Below are 13,982 nucleotides of genomic sequence, written 5' to 3'. Positions count from 1 at the left end.
GATAAGCTGAGAAAAACAAAATGATGCATATTTTTTCACCTTTAACTCTTTATAATGTAGTTGGCACCTTCTAAGAAATTCTTCATTGCGTTTAATATCCTTTTCAAGGGCAGATAAATGCTGCTGAAGATTTGAGATCTGGGCCTTCTTATTTTCAACCTCATTCTCCAAGTCACTTGCGAGAGAGGAGAGGATAAAAAATACTGTAAGTCTATGTCTAAATATTACAAATACTTTAGATCTTTACAAAGAAAGGCTTATTTGTAATAGCTTATTTGCAAAACCCTATCCAGTTAAGCCAGTTCTTTATTCCTACCAAGTTATTAATAACATGAAAATACAGAGATTGCAAAAAAAATCTTCTTAAGTGGAGTCATAGTTCACTAATAAGTATTTACCATACAATTTCTGGGCGGCAGGCATTGTGTACAGTGATAGGCAAAAGCAGAAACAGAATTAAGACATGAAGGAATCAAACAAAAAGGAAAAAAAATCAAGAAATAAACCATAACATTAAAATGTGAACAGGATACTATACTCTATGCCCGCAGTACTACAGAAACATAAGACTGAGTCTGAGAGAGGTGCCAAGTGAATTGTACTCTCTAAAGTTTTCATCAACTGGACCAACTGGGGGCCAAATGGAAAAAAATATACAAAGGCACAGAGAGATGAAAACAGATAAAACTGATAGTCAGCTCAACATTTACTGTAGGTGAATAAAAGAATGTGTGGGGAGTGAAAGGGACGAGGAGGAGGCCAATGAAGAGGGATGGAGAATAAAGTAGACAGATGCCAAAGTCATAAAGGGTCCCTGTGCCAGCAGAAATCAACTGTCTTTAGAAAAGATCTTTTCCCAACTCACTGAACTGAGCACCTGTCTCCCAAAGCTGTGCGCCTGGTGGAAGACAACCACCTGTGAGTTAAGAAAAACTTTTCTGATTGGGAGCGTATGCCGTATTTCATTAAGATGTATATTCTTCCACATTTTATCATCTCTGAGCTCTGAAATCATCTCCAGTCCACGGTTCAATTACAGTATTTTCTCTTTTTTACTCACATATAAAATAATAGAGCATCTTAAATTTGATGAAAGATTATAACTGTGCTACCTTGCTAGAATTCTCAAAATTTAAAAAAAAAATCAATAAATGATAGCTGAATGAGTGATACATGAATAATAAAAATGAGGAAAGGACAAGAATAATTGTGGTATTTCTGGTAAAACTGGGGCCAGATGCAAAAACTTAAGAGGGCTCCTGAGGATTTAATAAAAAGTTTATTTTACCACATATAAATCTCTACCTTTATTAACAGTTAATTGTGCTTAAAAAAAATTACCAAGTAAACAAACTTTGAAACCTAGAGCTTAAATCAAAATTAAAAACTGACAAAATGAGCACCAAAAATATTCTATTATTATATAATTTTTTAATGTTAAGAATAAAATTAGGCAATCATAATTTATATGAACAAAACCGTTAAATTTTACAACTTCCTTTTTGCTGGGTAGGACAAATTCTGTTTCATGTTTTCACATAGCGTTTCTCCCTACTTTCTCATTAACTTTTACACGGAGAAAGACCATCTGCTCCCTAAAGAGAGACATATTAAAACTGCGCAGGCGTGCATTGTTTGTGTGGGATGAATACACGTCTCCAGAGCAGCCTGTCCCAGTAGTGCACCCCTCACTTTGCATGCCTTACACCCCATTACACCCCGCACTCGCTAGACCATGCTCTAGCGGTCTAAGTGGAACAAGCCAGACACGAGAGGTTGCATATTATATGATGCCATTTATATGAAATATCCAGAACAGACTGATGCATAAAGACAAATTCAAAAGCAGACAAGTGGTTAACAGGGGTTGGGGGTGAAGGGAATAGAGAATAACTACTTGTGGGGATGGTTTTCCTTCTGGCGTGATAAAAATGCTTTGGAATTAGACAATGGTAATGGTTGCAGACCTTGTGAATAAAATAAAAATCTCTAAATCGTACACTTTTAAAATAGAGTGAATTTTATGGTATGTGAAGTATATCTCAATTTTAAAAATCATATGTATATGGTATAAATATATAAACTGTTTTGGAAATATATATAAGAAACTGCTAAACTATTTCCTTACTGTTGAAAAAGGGAGGAGGATGAAGGGTTTCACTTTATGTCTTTCTGTACCGTTTGAATTTTCTCACCATATGCACATATTACTTCTAATTATTTTTAAAATGTCAATAGATACTATGGAGAAATGGGATTATGAGCTACTTTTGTTTTCCAATTAATATTTTTCTGTATTTAAAAAACACTATTGAATCTTTTTAAACTTCTAAATATCAGACAACTATCATACTGGTTCAGGTCAAAACAGAGGACACAAAGTCATTTAAATATCATCAGAACTTGGTATATTTTCAATCAATGAAGTTTTCAATGTGGTAAACAATTTTTTAAAATCCACTGTTCATGGGGCTTTTAAAAGAAAAGCGTTTTTTTGTCCATTACACATTAATACAACACTTTTAGCTAAAAATGAAGCCAAATATTGACTGCCAACATTAAGTTTTGAAACTTTATTACTAAAATGTAGAATCAGGGATCCTAATTTGCTGCAAGATAGACTTAATCTTTTCCAAGAGTACTATACTTATTTTGTTTTAAGACTTGGGACACGAATGCATGAGGCATTTTTGTCAAAAGAAGTGTGAATTACACAGAGTAACACTACCAACACCGTTTATATATTTGCACTCCTGTTTGCTTGAATACCATATAATTTAGTCTTGTCCAGTTAGAATTAGGAAGGCCTGATTTAAATGTCCTGGCACAATGGATAAAACTTTATCACGTTACAGGTCACTCTCATATAGATGCATTCAAACATTTATGGACTTTCGTTTATCCTATCAGAAAGATTCAGTGTCAATTTAAAATGTGTGCTGGGTGCCACAACACCAAGTTGCTGATCATTTAACTTTTTTCTGTTGCTCAGTTGAGATTTTACTCAACTTTACAATAATTATTACAATTATTTTCCTTTATGCTGCTCTCATAATCACACTAAAATGACTACTATTACTTAGCAACAGGGAATCTATTTCAACAAAACTCTCATTTCTCCTACACACACAAGTCATTTAGAATACTTCCACTTTTACTCAATTTTTTTAGATATTTCTTTTACTTAAGTGGTAAGTTCTTCTACCTAAGGTCTGGTCACTGATTCAGTTCCAACCCATCAATTCATCAACTGAAGTAGTTCGTTTGGAAAATCACGTTTTTTTGTACCAAAAATTCTTTTTGCATGCTCTTGACTCTCATTAAGTACACATTACTTTTTCGTTCAACTTCTCAATTTGTCTCCTCTAGCAGTTCTATTTTCCTAGGCATGTGTTCTTATGGTGCCAACTGATCTTCTTTCTAAAACAGTGCAACTCAAAGTACCAGTCAGAGACATAGTACGGAACCTGAGACAGAATGTAGACCAGCATACTTGTATTCTCATTACAAAAAATCAGCAGAACTACACAATGGGCATAGTGATGTAGCTGATTTCTATTCTGAGTTAAGCTCCTTACCTCCTTGCAGACAGGTTATAGACAACGTGCAGATCAGCTGGTCAAGGGAACACCCTTTGTGATCTCAGCCCAGAATACTGTCATCAAAGTGATGATGGAAAATAACTGTCAACCTAGAATTCTACATCCGGCTAAATATATTTTTAAGAACAAAGAGATTACTCACAATTCTTCACTGAAATAACTACTAATAGAGTAATATGAAAAGAACTGAAGCCTGAAGGAAGCAGTGGGAGTAATATGGTAGAGCTACAATGGACACTAACCTTATTTCAGAATCCACATCTCTGCTTAGAAACTTCGGTCTTGTATGTTCAGATGAATAATAACGTTCTTCAAAAACCTGATCTCCGTCAGCAGTAAAAGCTTCTCTACAGTTCTTGGGTGGCTTTTGGGACTGCATCACTGCACGAGCTACAGAATTGTTCTGAAAGAGGAGGAGAAGGAATATATTTTTAAGTTCTGTCAAAGCACTTCTGATGCATACAGTTTCAAAATGTTACCTATCACTAAGATTCAAGTATTTTTAAACATTCTAGTAAAATAATTCCATAAAGTTAAATAAAAGTTTTAAAAACAACTTTCAAGATTCAAAGAATTAAAACTGTTAAGTCTTTAAAATAATGTAGTAAACAATGCTTTATGACAAACTGATATATTTTATTTTTAAATCCTAATATTGCTATACATTTAAAATTACAAATTACTGTACGTATCTTTTCACATGGAAATATTTACTTTAGCTCAGTTCACACAAATCTTATTTTTTCTAAGTTTTACACCCTAAAGAAGATGTGAGTGAATAGCAAATTCCAATAAAAGTTTAGTATACTGAATATGTAGGGAAAGCCTAGAAATATTTAAGCTCTGGAGGAAGTAAAAAGGGATTAAGCTTACTGGAGGCCTAGTCAACCTCTCTGGAAAGATCTTTACAATAGGACTTCATTATTTTCTTTCAAGTATTCTTCTAAATTATGAGATAGCAAAGGCCACAAATAATTCCAATATGAACTTGCAATATATATACACACAACTTGGATTACTGATACCATTACTTCTCCATTTCCATTAATGAGAAAGACAGACTCTATCATGATTGTCTTGATTACAGATTTCTGTTTTGAATTTCCTTGTCCCTTTTCAGCAAATTTATGTCAATAGATGAAACACAATATGATGACCTAATCCAACAAGTACATAAAAATATACACACAGAAGAAAAGTAAATATTGATTTATTTTACGGGACTCAAAATTTTAAGAATAAAAATTAATAAAATATCAAGTAAAGTACTTGTTTAAAAAGCAGAATAGTAATAATACATGTATCTGTGAGGATAAATAAAAAATGGATTCGCCAGCTAATCAAGAAAGAATGAACAAAAAAATTTTATAGCATCATGAGCCAAAAGAATAATATATACTAGCAAAATTATTTTACAAAGAACAGTCAAAAGTTATAAAAGTTTCCTGGGGCAGAAAATGCACAACCAGCTCTACATGATTGTATAGATTTTCCTATGGGGTAAAAAGTACAATGGTAAAACATATCAACAACTCTATGATATAGAAGGGGAATAGGAATTTATTTAACCAACTTCAGTTTTGAAAACTTAAAAATAATATACAATACAGCAAATACTTGGTCTTACTTTGATTAGTAGCACGGTCTCTATGCCTCTCATGTCAATTAGGCTGTTTGCAACAACTGCATTATCTATTTCTAAAGCTTTCAGAACCGTTGGAAACTCTGGATGATAAGCAGCTCTAGGAAATAAAAATATATAAGTATTAACTCATCAAACTTTAAGTTTATAGATATATTTTTTAATGAGTGGGTAGACAATAATAAGCCAATGGAAAATATCTAATAACATTTCAGAACATCTGTAATAGATTTAATTTATTTTATTTACTTAGCAAATATTTATATAATATTATGTGCCAGGTACTATTTTAAGATTATAAATATGAGCTCATTTAATCCTCATAACAAGCATGAGATAGATAATGTTATTCTTTCTTTTTTTTCAGATGACGAAGCTTCAGAGAGTTTAAGAAGTTCCCCAGTGTCCTAAGGCCGGTTAAGTGATTGGGCTAGGATTTAAACCAGGCAGCTCAGCTCTGGAACCCAGATTCTTAATCTTTATGTCCTGTTGCCTATTATAATTAATAATTACAATTTCCTTAAATCTTATACTGCTATCATACATAAACATAAATGTCAATTAATTAAAACACATTTTAAATAGCTAAACAATTTTCCCACTGAGATAAGAAAAACTGAAGTGAAGTTTATTATCAACACAGAAGAAATATGAGCGAAAAGATACTCCTATTAATTGTAATTTGGGTTCCCTAAAAAGACATTCAATCTTTCAACAAAACAACTTAAACATCTGAGCTACTGACAGCACTGAAAAATAGACACACCAAGAACAGCAGGTGCAGGAGCCACGAATGGCTAAGGGGGAAACGATCGTGGCATCATTAGTGCAATCTTAGTCCTAGAGCTCCAAAACAAAGCCTGTATCTTTGTATATACGTTTAACATCTATTCATTCATTAATTCAACATGCATTTAATGATCATCTACTTTGTACCAGGTGTTGTTCAGAGGATGAGGAGACAGCAGTAAACAGAACAGATTATGTCCTTTTCCCAATGGAGCTCACATTCTATTGAAGGGAGACAGAGAATAAAGAAAAAGAAAAAGGGGCATAGAGTGCTTTTTCACACAAAAAAGGGTCAGGAAGCCTCACTAAGGTAATAGGGGGCAGATAACTGAAGAAATGGGAGAGGCACATTGGCATCCTGAAGAAGAGCATTCTGGGTCGAGGGAATGGCATTTGCAAAGGCCCTGACAAGGGGTGTGGAGGAACCAGGAGACCAGAGTGCTGGGGTGGCCAGAGCAGTGAGGCGAGGGCTTCTGGAGACAAGGACGGGAGAGACAGCAAGAGGAGAGATCATGGGGGCCCTAGAGGTTGCAGTAAAGCCTATAATAAGGGAAACGGGATGGGAAATGTATATGGTGCTCTGAGCAGAGGGGTGACGTGATCTGACTTTACTCTGCAATACTGAGTATGGGTGGCGGGGAACCAGAAGCAGAAAGATCAGCCCATTGCAATACTCAAGTGAGACATGACAATGGCTTGAACCAGGGTAGTCACTGCAGAAATGTTTAGGTCCTGGATATATGTTTTAAAGAACAGCCAATAGGATGCAGTGTGGCAGAGAGGAGTCAAGGATGACTGAGGTTTTGGCTTGAGTAACTGAAAAATGAAGACGGGCAAGATGCTACAAAGAGGAAGTTTTAGGGTAGAAAATAGGAATTTTGCTTTTAGACATGTTAAGTTTGAAATGTCGACTGGACATCAAAGTGGAAAATATATATTCAGTTTATTATATTCTGGAGTTCAGAGGAAAGAGCCCCACTAGAAACACTGATTTGGTAATCATCAGTGTATGAACTGTCTTTAAAGCTGTGAGACTGGAGGAGTTCGCCTAGGGAACAAGCATACTTTGAAACGAGTTCTGGAGCACAGATGCAGTGAGAGGTGAGGCAGGAGCAAAAGATATAAAAAAGAATACCTAGAGATTCAGGAAAACCAGAGAATGAGGTCTTAGGAACATTCCAGTAAAAAGCGTTTCAGGAAGAATGAAAGGATCGGCTGAGTCAAATACTGCTGGTAGGTCAAGTCTGTGAGCAGGAAGGACAGACTACAGACTCAAGCAAAGAAAGGCTCACTGGTGCCTTGCTGTTCTGATATGTGGTGAAGTCATAAAGGCTTGACTGGAGCAGGTTCAAGAAAGAAGGGGAAGAGAGAAACGAGAGACATAGACCACTCTGAGGAGTTTTTCTTGTAAAAGGAAGCAGAGAAATAGGATAGTAAACGTAGGATGGAGTTCAAGTGGAAGTAAAAACAAGGATAGGAAAGAATGAGAAGTGGGTGTTCTAGCAATGTCAAGCAGTGTCAATCAATGAATCAAAGTCAACTATGAGCAGAGAAAGCAGAGGGAGAGGACGTGGTAGGAGATCCTGGTGAAATGCAGACTCTGGCCAGTCTGTTGAAAGCACAGGCTTCTGTGCTAGGAAGGAGCGACTATTTTTGGGCAGGCACACACCACTGCTAGACAAGCCTGCTCCCCCCAGATTGTTATACAGCACCAAGTAACAACCACCCTGTCATCCTGCTTTACTTCCTTGGATTTACTTCATCTTGGCTCATACCACAACTAGTTGCATGCTAAGAAATGCTATCAAATCAGTCTAGGAGAACCAGAAGTAGGAAGGAACAGTGGCAGTGAAGTATAAGTGACAGGAGACAAGGAAAGAACAATATGAAATAAGCTCACCAAACAATGTCAGGTAGAAAGCTTAAAGAGGACAGGAGAGACAGGAAAACTGCAGGCAAATATAATGAGCCTCACTGGTAAGAGGAGGGAAAAACAAAATGATTTGATTATCCTAATTAAGCTTAGAGGGAATCACTTAATAAAAACGTGATTTTTAAAGGCAAGTAATGGTAAAAATATCACAATCAAATTAAAATATAGAAAAAACGTTTAAAATTTACAGCATGTTTTTTGTTTTTGTTTTTGTTTGCTGAGGGAGATTCGCCCTGAGCTAACATCTGTGGCAAATCTTCCTCTGTTTTGTATGTGGGCCACACCACAGCATGGCCACCGACCAGCAATGCAGGTCTACACCCAGGAACTGAACCTGGGCCACTGAAGCGAAGCATGCAGGATATAGGAAGTGACAACAAACCAATGACAGAGCCTTCAGGAGCACCAAGATAAAAGGAGTGGGAGATAAAGAAAAGCTACCACATAGGCTGAGAGCATCTGAAAGGTAGAAGGAGAACCCAGAAAGTAGTGTCACAGTGACCAAAGGAGCACAGGGGTTTCAAGGAAGGTATATTTAATGGTATCTAATGCCCAAGAGAAGGCAAATAAATACACAAAAATATATACATATACGTTGGATTTGGCAACAAGGAAATAGCTGAAAAATACAATGAATATTTCAGCAGCTAGATAGCAGTGAGTCAGGGAGTAAATGCACAGTCACCCCTAGGAGTAGGTCATTCTTCTGATGGGAGAGGCAAATCAGTGACCTAGGATGTTACAAGGGGAGAGAAGTCAACAGGGTAGCAAAGTTTAAGGCTCAGGAGAGAGCTGAATTAATTAAAAATGGTTCCTGAATCAGGCAGGAAAGTACGCAATTCAGAGCATAAGTAGAAGAGCCTCAGGCAGAAAGAACATTTCTGTTGAGATGGGGGTAATAACAAGCTGAGTGGGGCAGTAGCCGCTACTTCCTGGGAAAAGAGGAATGAAGGCCCTTTTCATAGGAAAGGAAATGACATTTCCCCAATATCTCCCTGGGGAGCTAAGCATTTTTCTAAGTATCTTGGTTGAGGTTATCTAATTAAGCCTAATGTATCCGATTCATTCCACACTCTTAGAGAGTTTCACTGTTCTTTTCTACGTTAAAATAACACGCCCAATTTTTAAGTTTAGCATTTGAAACACAACTTATACTGATAAAGTTCTTCACAAAAAAAGTCACCCCTTCAAAATGTTTATAAGGCAGCGAAAGTTGACAGGGTATTAAACATACTCAAGACTTGTCAATATCAATACCCAAAAGGATTACCATCCAACTTCCTCCACTCCTCCACCAACTTCAACCTACTCCTGAAGCTAAACATGGACTGTGTCATCCCTGGAGCTGCTCCCATGAGACTCTAACTTCCCACTCTCACTACAACCTACCATCTTCTAGGCTAATCCCACCTGTTAAACCTGCTTTCTAACTTCATCAAGGCTGAGCTATATATAGATTTTCTCCCAGGCCTCCTTCTCATCCCCATCTAGCCTAAAACCCATGGCCAATCATTGAACTACTTTCCCAGAAGCACTTTCTCACCCACGCTAAAAAATACCCACCCCCTCTAAAAAATTCTAATGCAATATTAATTCAACAATACACATTCTCCACTCAACTCTATTTAAAAAATCAAACATTATTAGTAAAAATTCCTGTAGCCACCATAGGTGTTCTAATCTCAAGTGAACTTTGGGTCAGCCTCCTCTCTCATTTTCCCAAACCTCCTACCCAACTCCCGAGGCCCTCGTTCTTAGCACATGAAATCACCTACTTCCAAGAAAAGTGACATTCTACTGCACAAACTTAGCTCACCTTTGCACCCCTTCACAGGAAACTGTAAATCACACTTGGTATATTGCTAAGAGAATAGAAATACGTCTGGGAAACACAACATCCCAGCAGGTCAGTGCCAGGCCTTCCTCTTTATGGGAGGCTTTGCAGCAGTTCACAGAACAGTCCATACAGCTGTCCATGACAACTCTTCTTGCTCTCCAAAGGACAGTTCAGGTGCAGGAGGATATTCCTCAAAGAAGCCAGTATCTCTCCTAATAACCTCATGGCAATAGTTTCCAAGGTCCCATATGGAAATGCCCAAGTACAAGACTCACCATACTGGCTTCCCACCAGGTGTATAGAGTTCTCCCAGGCCAGATGCAGCTAACCTGTCAGGGGTCATTTTTACCATAAGCAATGCTGTCTGGTAGCACAACTTAAATTTCACTCTTACCAGGTCTTAGAAACCAGGGATCAGAGCTAGAAATTAACATAAAGTCAAGTTTTCAGGCAGATAGAGAAAACTCTCTACCCCTAACTCCCAAATCTTTATTTCTAGCCTAAAAGCTAAAAATCAACAATTCCACAACAGGACTTATCTACTTTTACAAAGCCACGTTTTTCTTATACTTCTCCTAAATCATTTGATGGCGTATCTGTTAGGAAGTCACTCCAGCCAGAAATCTAAGAGTCATCCTCCATTCCTGCTTCTCTTACATTCAAGTAACACTATTTATTGATTTGGTCCTAAATATCTCTTTTAATCTGTTCCTTATTATCTATAATGCAGACACTATTTTTTGCAGAATAATTGATGAGGTTATGCCCCCATGCGTTTTGCACATAGTATTCTATCTGCCTAGAAGGCAATTAACCTTTGTCTATCACTTGACAAAGTCATCACTTAGAAGATTGATCATTTATCCTCTCTTCTCTGATTTCTTTCCTAACCTACCTACTAACATTTAATTACCCCCTCATCTGAACTACATCTGCATCTTGTGATCCAATTTCATCAAAGCTGACAAAGAATAAATTAGAAAATATGTATATATTCAAAAGTAAAGTGACTAGCTAGCCAGCAGCTAGCAAAGAGGCCAATTTGGGTATTGTGCTCTTGAGAAGGTTTGTTAGGCTCATCAAAGAAAACAATCACAGCTCTTTAAAGAATCTGTGAAGCACCCTGACCGCTGAACAGTGGGTAACGCGTACCAAAGTTCTTCCTTAGTGCCTTTCTCTTAGTTTGCCTAGGTCTGCATCATTTCCCTCAACAGTAGAATTTCTATGCCACACTACATCTGGGTTTCCCTGTACTACCTCCCACAGTAGAACTCCTATAAAGACCACGAGGGCAGGGAGTATCTCTTATTTATTTCTGTATCTCCAATACCTAGACTGAAATTAAAGAAGTGCCTTGATAAAATTTTGCACATCAGTAGTGTAGGTATGGTTAACATAAAAATGTTTTAATTCCTTCTAACCTTGCAGATGATTAAGCAAAAGCAGAAACAATATTTAATTACTGATGCCTTACTTGTGTCTTACATCATACATCTCATTCCGAAACTCAGACACTATTATCTGTGGCCGTGAGGTCCCTGGTGAATAAAACTTTTTCATCAGTGCCTGAAGAACTCTTTCATCAGCATGATTGTGGCAACAATAGGCTTGCAGAAGTCCTTTTAGGCAAGATTCAATAGCCAAAGCAAGCTCAGGGTCCCGAAGATGAATGCAAGCTCCTAAAAGTGAGAGAAAATTATTAAAAGGCCCATACTTACTTTGAAATATTAATGTAACTATCTTTTAATAATAGTTCATTAATGACTTCAAAATACTTTCACATAAAGCAGCTTAAATGATATTACAGATCTTACTTTCACTGAATGAGAAATCCCCACAGTTCCTTTGGACACAACAGGGAGAAAACCTACCAAATCCTGTGAAAAAAACTGTCCCACTCTAATGTAAATTAATAGTGGTTTTTCTATGTAAGTTTAAACTATTACAGTCTCTGAATGGTGTTCTGAAAATCAAGCCAAAAGGTTAATAGATTTCTTATAATTTTCTGTAAAACTAATTGATATTGGGATTTTAGATTTAGAGAGGGGAAAAAATGACTCATCCATTGAAATGGATCCCAAGTATAAATGTACATACCATTTGAATGAAGAGACATTTCTACAATACTTAATATAGTATGTAATCTGTACTTACACCATACAAGCATACCTCATTTTGTGCTTCACTTTATTGTGCTTCACAGATATTGTGTTATTTACAAGACCTTTCACTAGCAAAAAGATTAGGACTAGGACCCACTGAAGGCCCAGATGATGGTTAGCATTTCTTAGCAATAAAGTATTTTTTAATTAAGGTATCTACATTGTTCTTTTAGACATAATGCTATTGCACACTTAATAGACTACAGTATAGTGTAAATACAACTTTTATATGCACTGGGAAACCAAAAATTTCTTGTGAATCACTTTATTGCAATATTTACTTTATCACAGTGGTCTAGAATTGAACCCACAATATCTCCAAGGTGTGCCTGTAATATAGTACTTTACTAAGAAAATATATTTATATTTACAGAATCATTTTCACCTAACGATGTACAGAATTAGAGAAAACTCCTCAGAAGAACTCGATTTTTTTAAATCTCATGTATATATGAGGATAATTAAATAACCCCAGATTTTACGGTTGGAAGAGGACTTAGAAAGAATGTTGGATAACTTAAAGTGAAATTAGGAAAAGACAAGTCATTTTATAAAGGTTACACAAAACTCAGGTGTTGAGTGTTCTTTCCACTATATCTTGATGTAACTGGATTTTCCTACTAATCAATTACATTCAAATTAATTCATTCACTTGTTCACTCATCCATTCAGGAAAAAAATCAAAATCAGATTATTAAACTCTGTAATGACTTTTCCTTTTGTTAAATTCTCTTTCTTTTGGCTATTTTATGATTTAAAGATATAAAAGGAAAGTCTGAAAGTTTAATGTGATTTTTACCATTATTTAAAAATACATATATAATTAAAACCACACATAACTACACAGCTTTGATAATAGTTTTAAAATTAGATTCAACAGGGGCTGGCCCCGTGGTCGAGTGGTTAAGTTCGCGCGCTCTGCTGCAGGCGGCCCAGTGTTTCGTTGGTTCAAATCCTGGGCGCGGACATGGCACTGCTCATCAGGCCACGCTGGGGCAGCGTCCCACATGCCACAACTGGAAGGATCCATAACGGAGAATATACAACTATGTACTGGGGGGGGCTTTGAGGAGAAAAAGGAAAAAAAAAAAAAAATCTTTAAAAAAAAAAAAAATTAGATTCAATAGACCCCTTCCTGAAAAAAAAAAATTATTTCTAATGTTTACTACATCCTGACTAAATGGTGACAAATACCTAAAGGGCCCACAGGTTTACAGGTAAAATGCCCACGTCTATAAGCATCATCTATTGCTTCAAGAAGAGCTGGAACATTAGGGCCAAATCTTTTTAGGCGATCAGTTTTACTATCTTTCAATTCTTTCAGTTGCCTCTGATTATAGTTCAGCGTATGCCTCACATCTAATTCTTCTCTCCTAAAAAATGAAAGCACAAAAAAAGAACAAATACGTGATACAGTTATACAGAAATATTCAGCCTTTTCCCCTAACACCTGCAAACCAGTGACCCAGCTACCCTAAAAACTAAGAGCAAATTTCTTTATTTGAAAATAATTGTGTTACTAAAGAAAAACAGTCAGAAGTACTCAAAACTTAGCATGAGCTTAGCATGAAAAGAAATGATCGATAGTGATGAGGACTAGGAATCCCAGAAACTGTCCAAATCTACAAGTGTAAGAAAAGTCTTGGCAAAGTGATTTTAAAAGATCCCTGATTATGTAGAAGAAATGTTAAAAAACCATGTTTTGTCTCTTCATATAAAGAACAAAACTATATAATTTTCAATCAAAAAAACATGTTAAGGATGATGAAACCTACTTAATTCTGGTATGCTCTTCTTTGTCTTTTTCTATGGCTTGCTGAAACTGTTCGATCTCTTGATTGACAGAACCTTCTTGATCCTGTAAGACTTTTACTTTTTCTTTTAACCAAGATATTCTTTTTTGCCTTTCCAATCGTTCAGGTTCCAAAGATTGATCAGTACTAACAGTAAATAATCCAAAATGGAAAACGTTAAGTGAGAAACATAACATTTAAAAAACAAAGCAGCGTGATAAAAT

At 36.3% G+C, this 13,982-nt stretch overlaps 1 protein-coding gene across 4 annotated transcripts in view; it reads right to left on the bottom strand.

Moving 5' to 3' along the window:
* The window catches only part of SMC6 (structural maintenance of chromosomes 6), an 80,458-nt gene that overhangs the window by 31,347 nt on the left and 35,129 nt on the right, over positions 1 to 13,982 (bottom strand). For all 4 annotated transcript variants that reach the window (XM_046661572.1, XM_046661573.1, XM_046661575.1 and 1 more), the window contains 6 exons: positions 13,741 to 13,905; positions 13,160 to 13,338; positions 11,278 to 11,482; positions 5,230 to 5,344; positions 3,845 to 4,005; positions 40 to 175 (listed from right to left, as the gene is read on the bottom strand). In XM_046661572.1, the coding sequence (XP_046517528.1) occupies positions 40 to 175; positions 3,845 to 4,005; positions 5,230 to 5,344; positions 11,278 to 11,482; positions 13,160 to 13,338; positions 13,741 to 13,905 (961 nt within the window). The remainder of the gene's footprint in view (positions 1 to 39; positions 176 to 3,844; positions 4,006 to 5,229; positions 5,345 to 11,277; positions 11,483 to 13,159; positions 13,339 to 13,740; positions 13,906 to 13,982) is intronic.

The sequence above is a fragment of the Equus quagga genome, chromosome 5, assembly GCF_021613505.1.
Source record: "Equus quagga isolate Etosha38 chromosome 5, UCLA_HA_Equagga_1.0, whole genome shotgun sequence".
NCBI lineage: Eukaryota > Metazoa > Chordata > Mammalia > Perissodactyla > Equidae > Equus > Equus quagga.
Note: the sequence above shows the minus strand (reverse complement) of the source record. Positions and strands in the feature narration are given on the sequence as shown.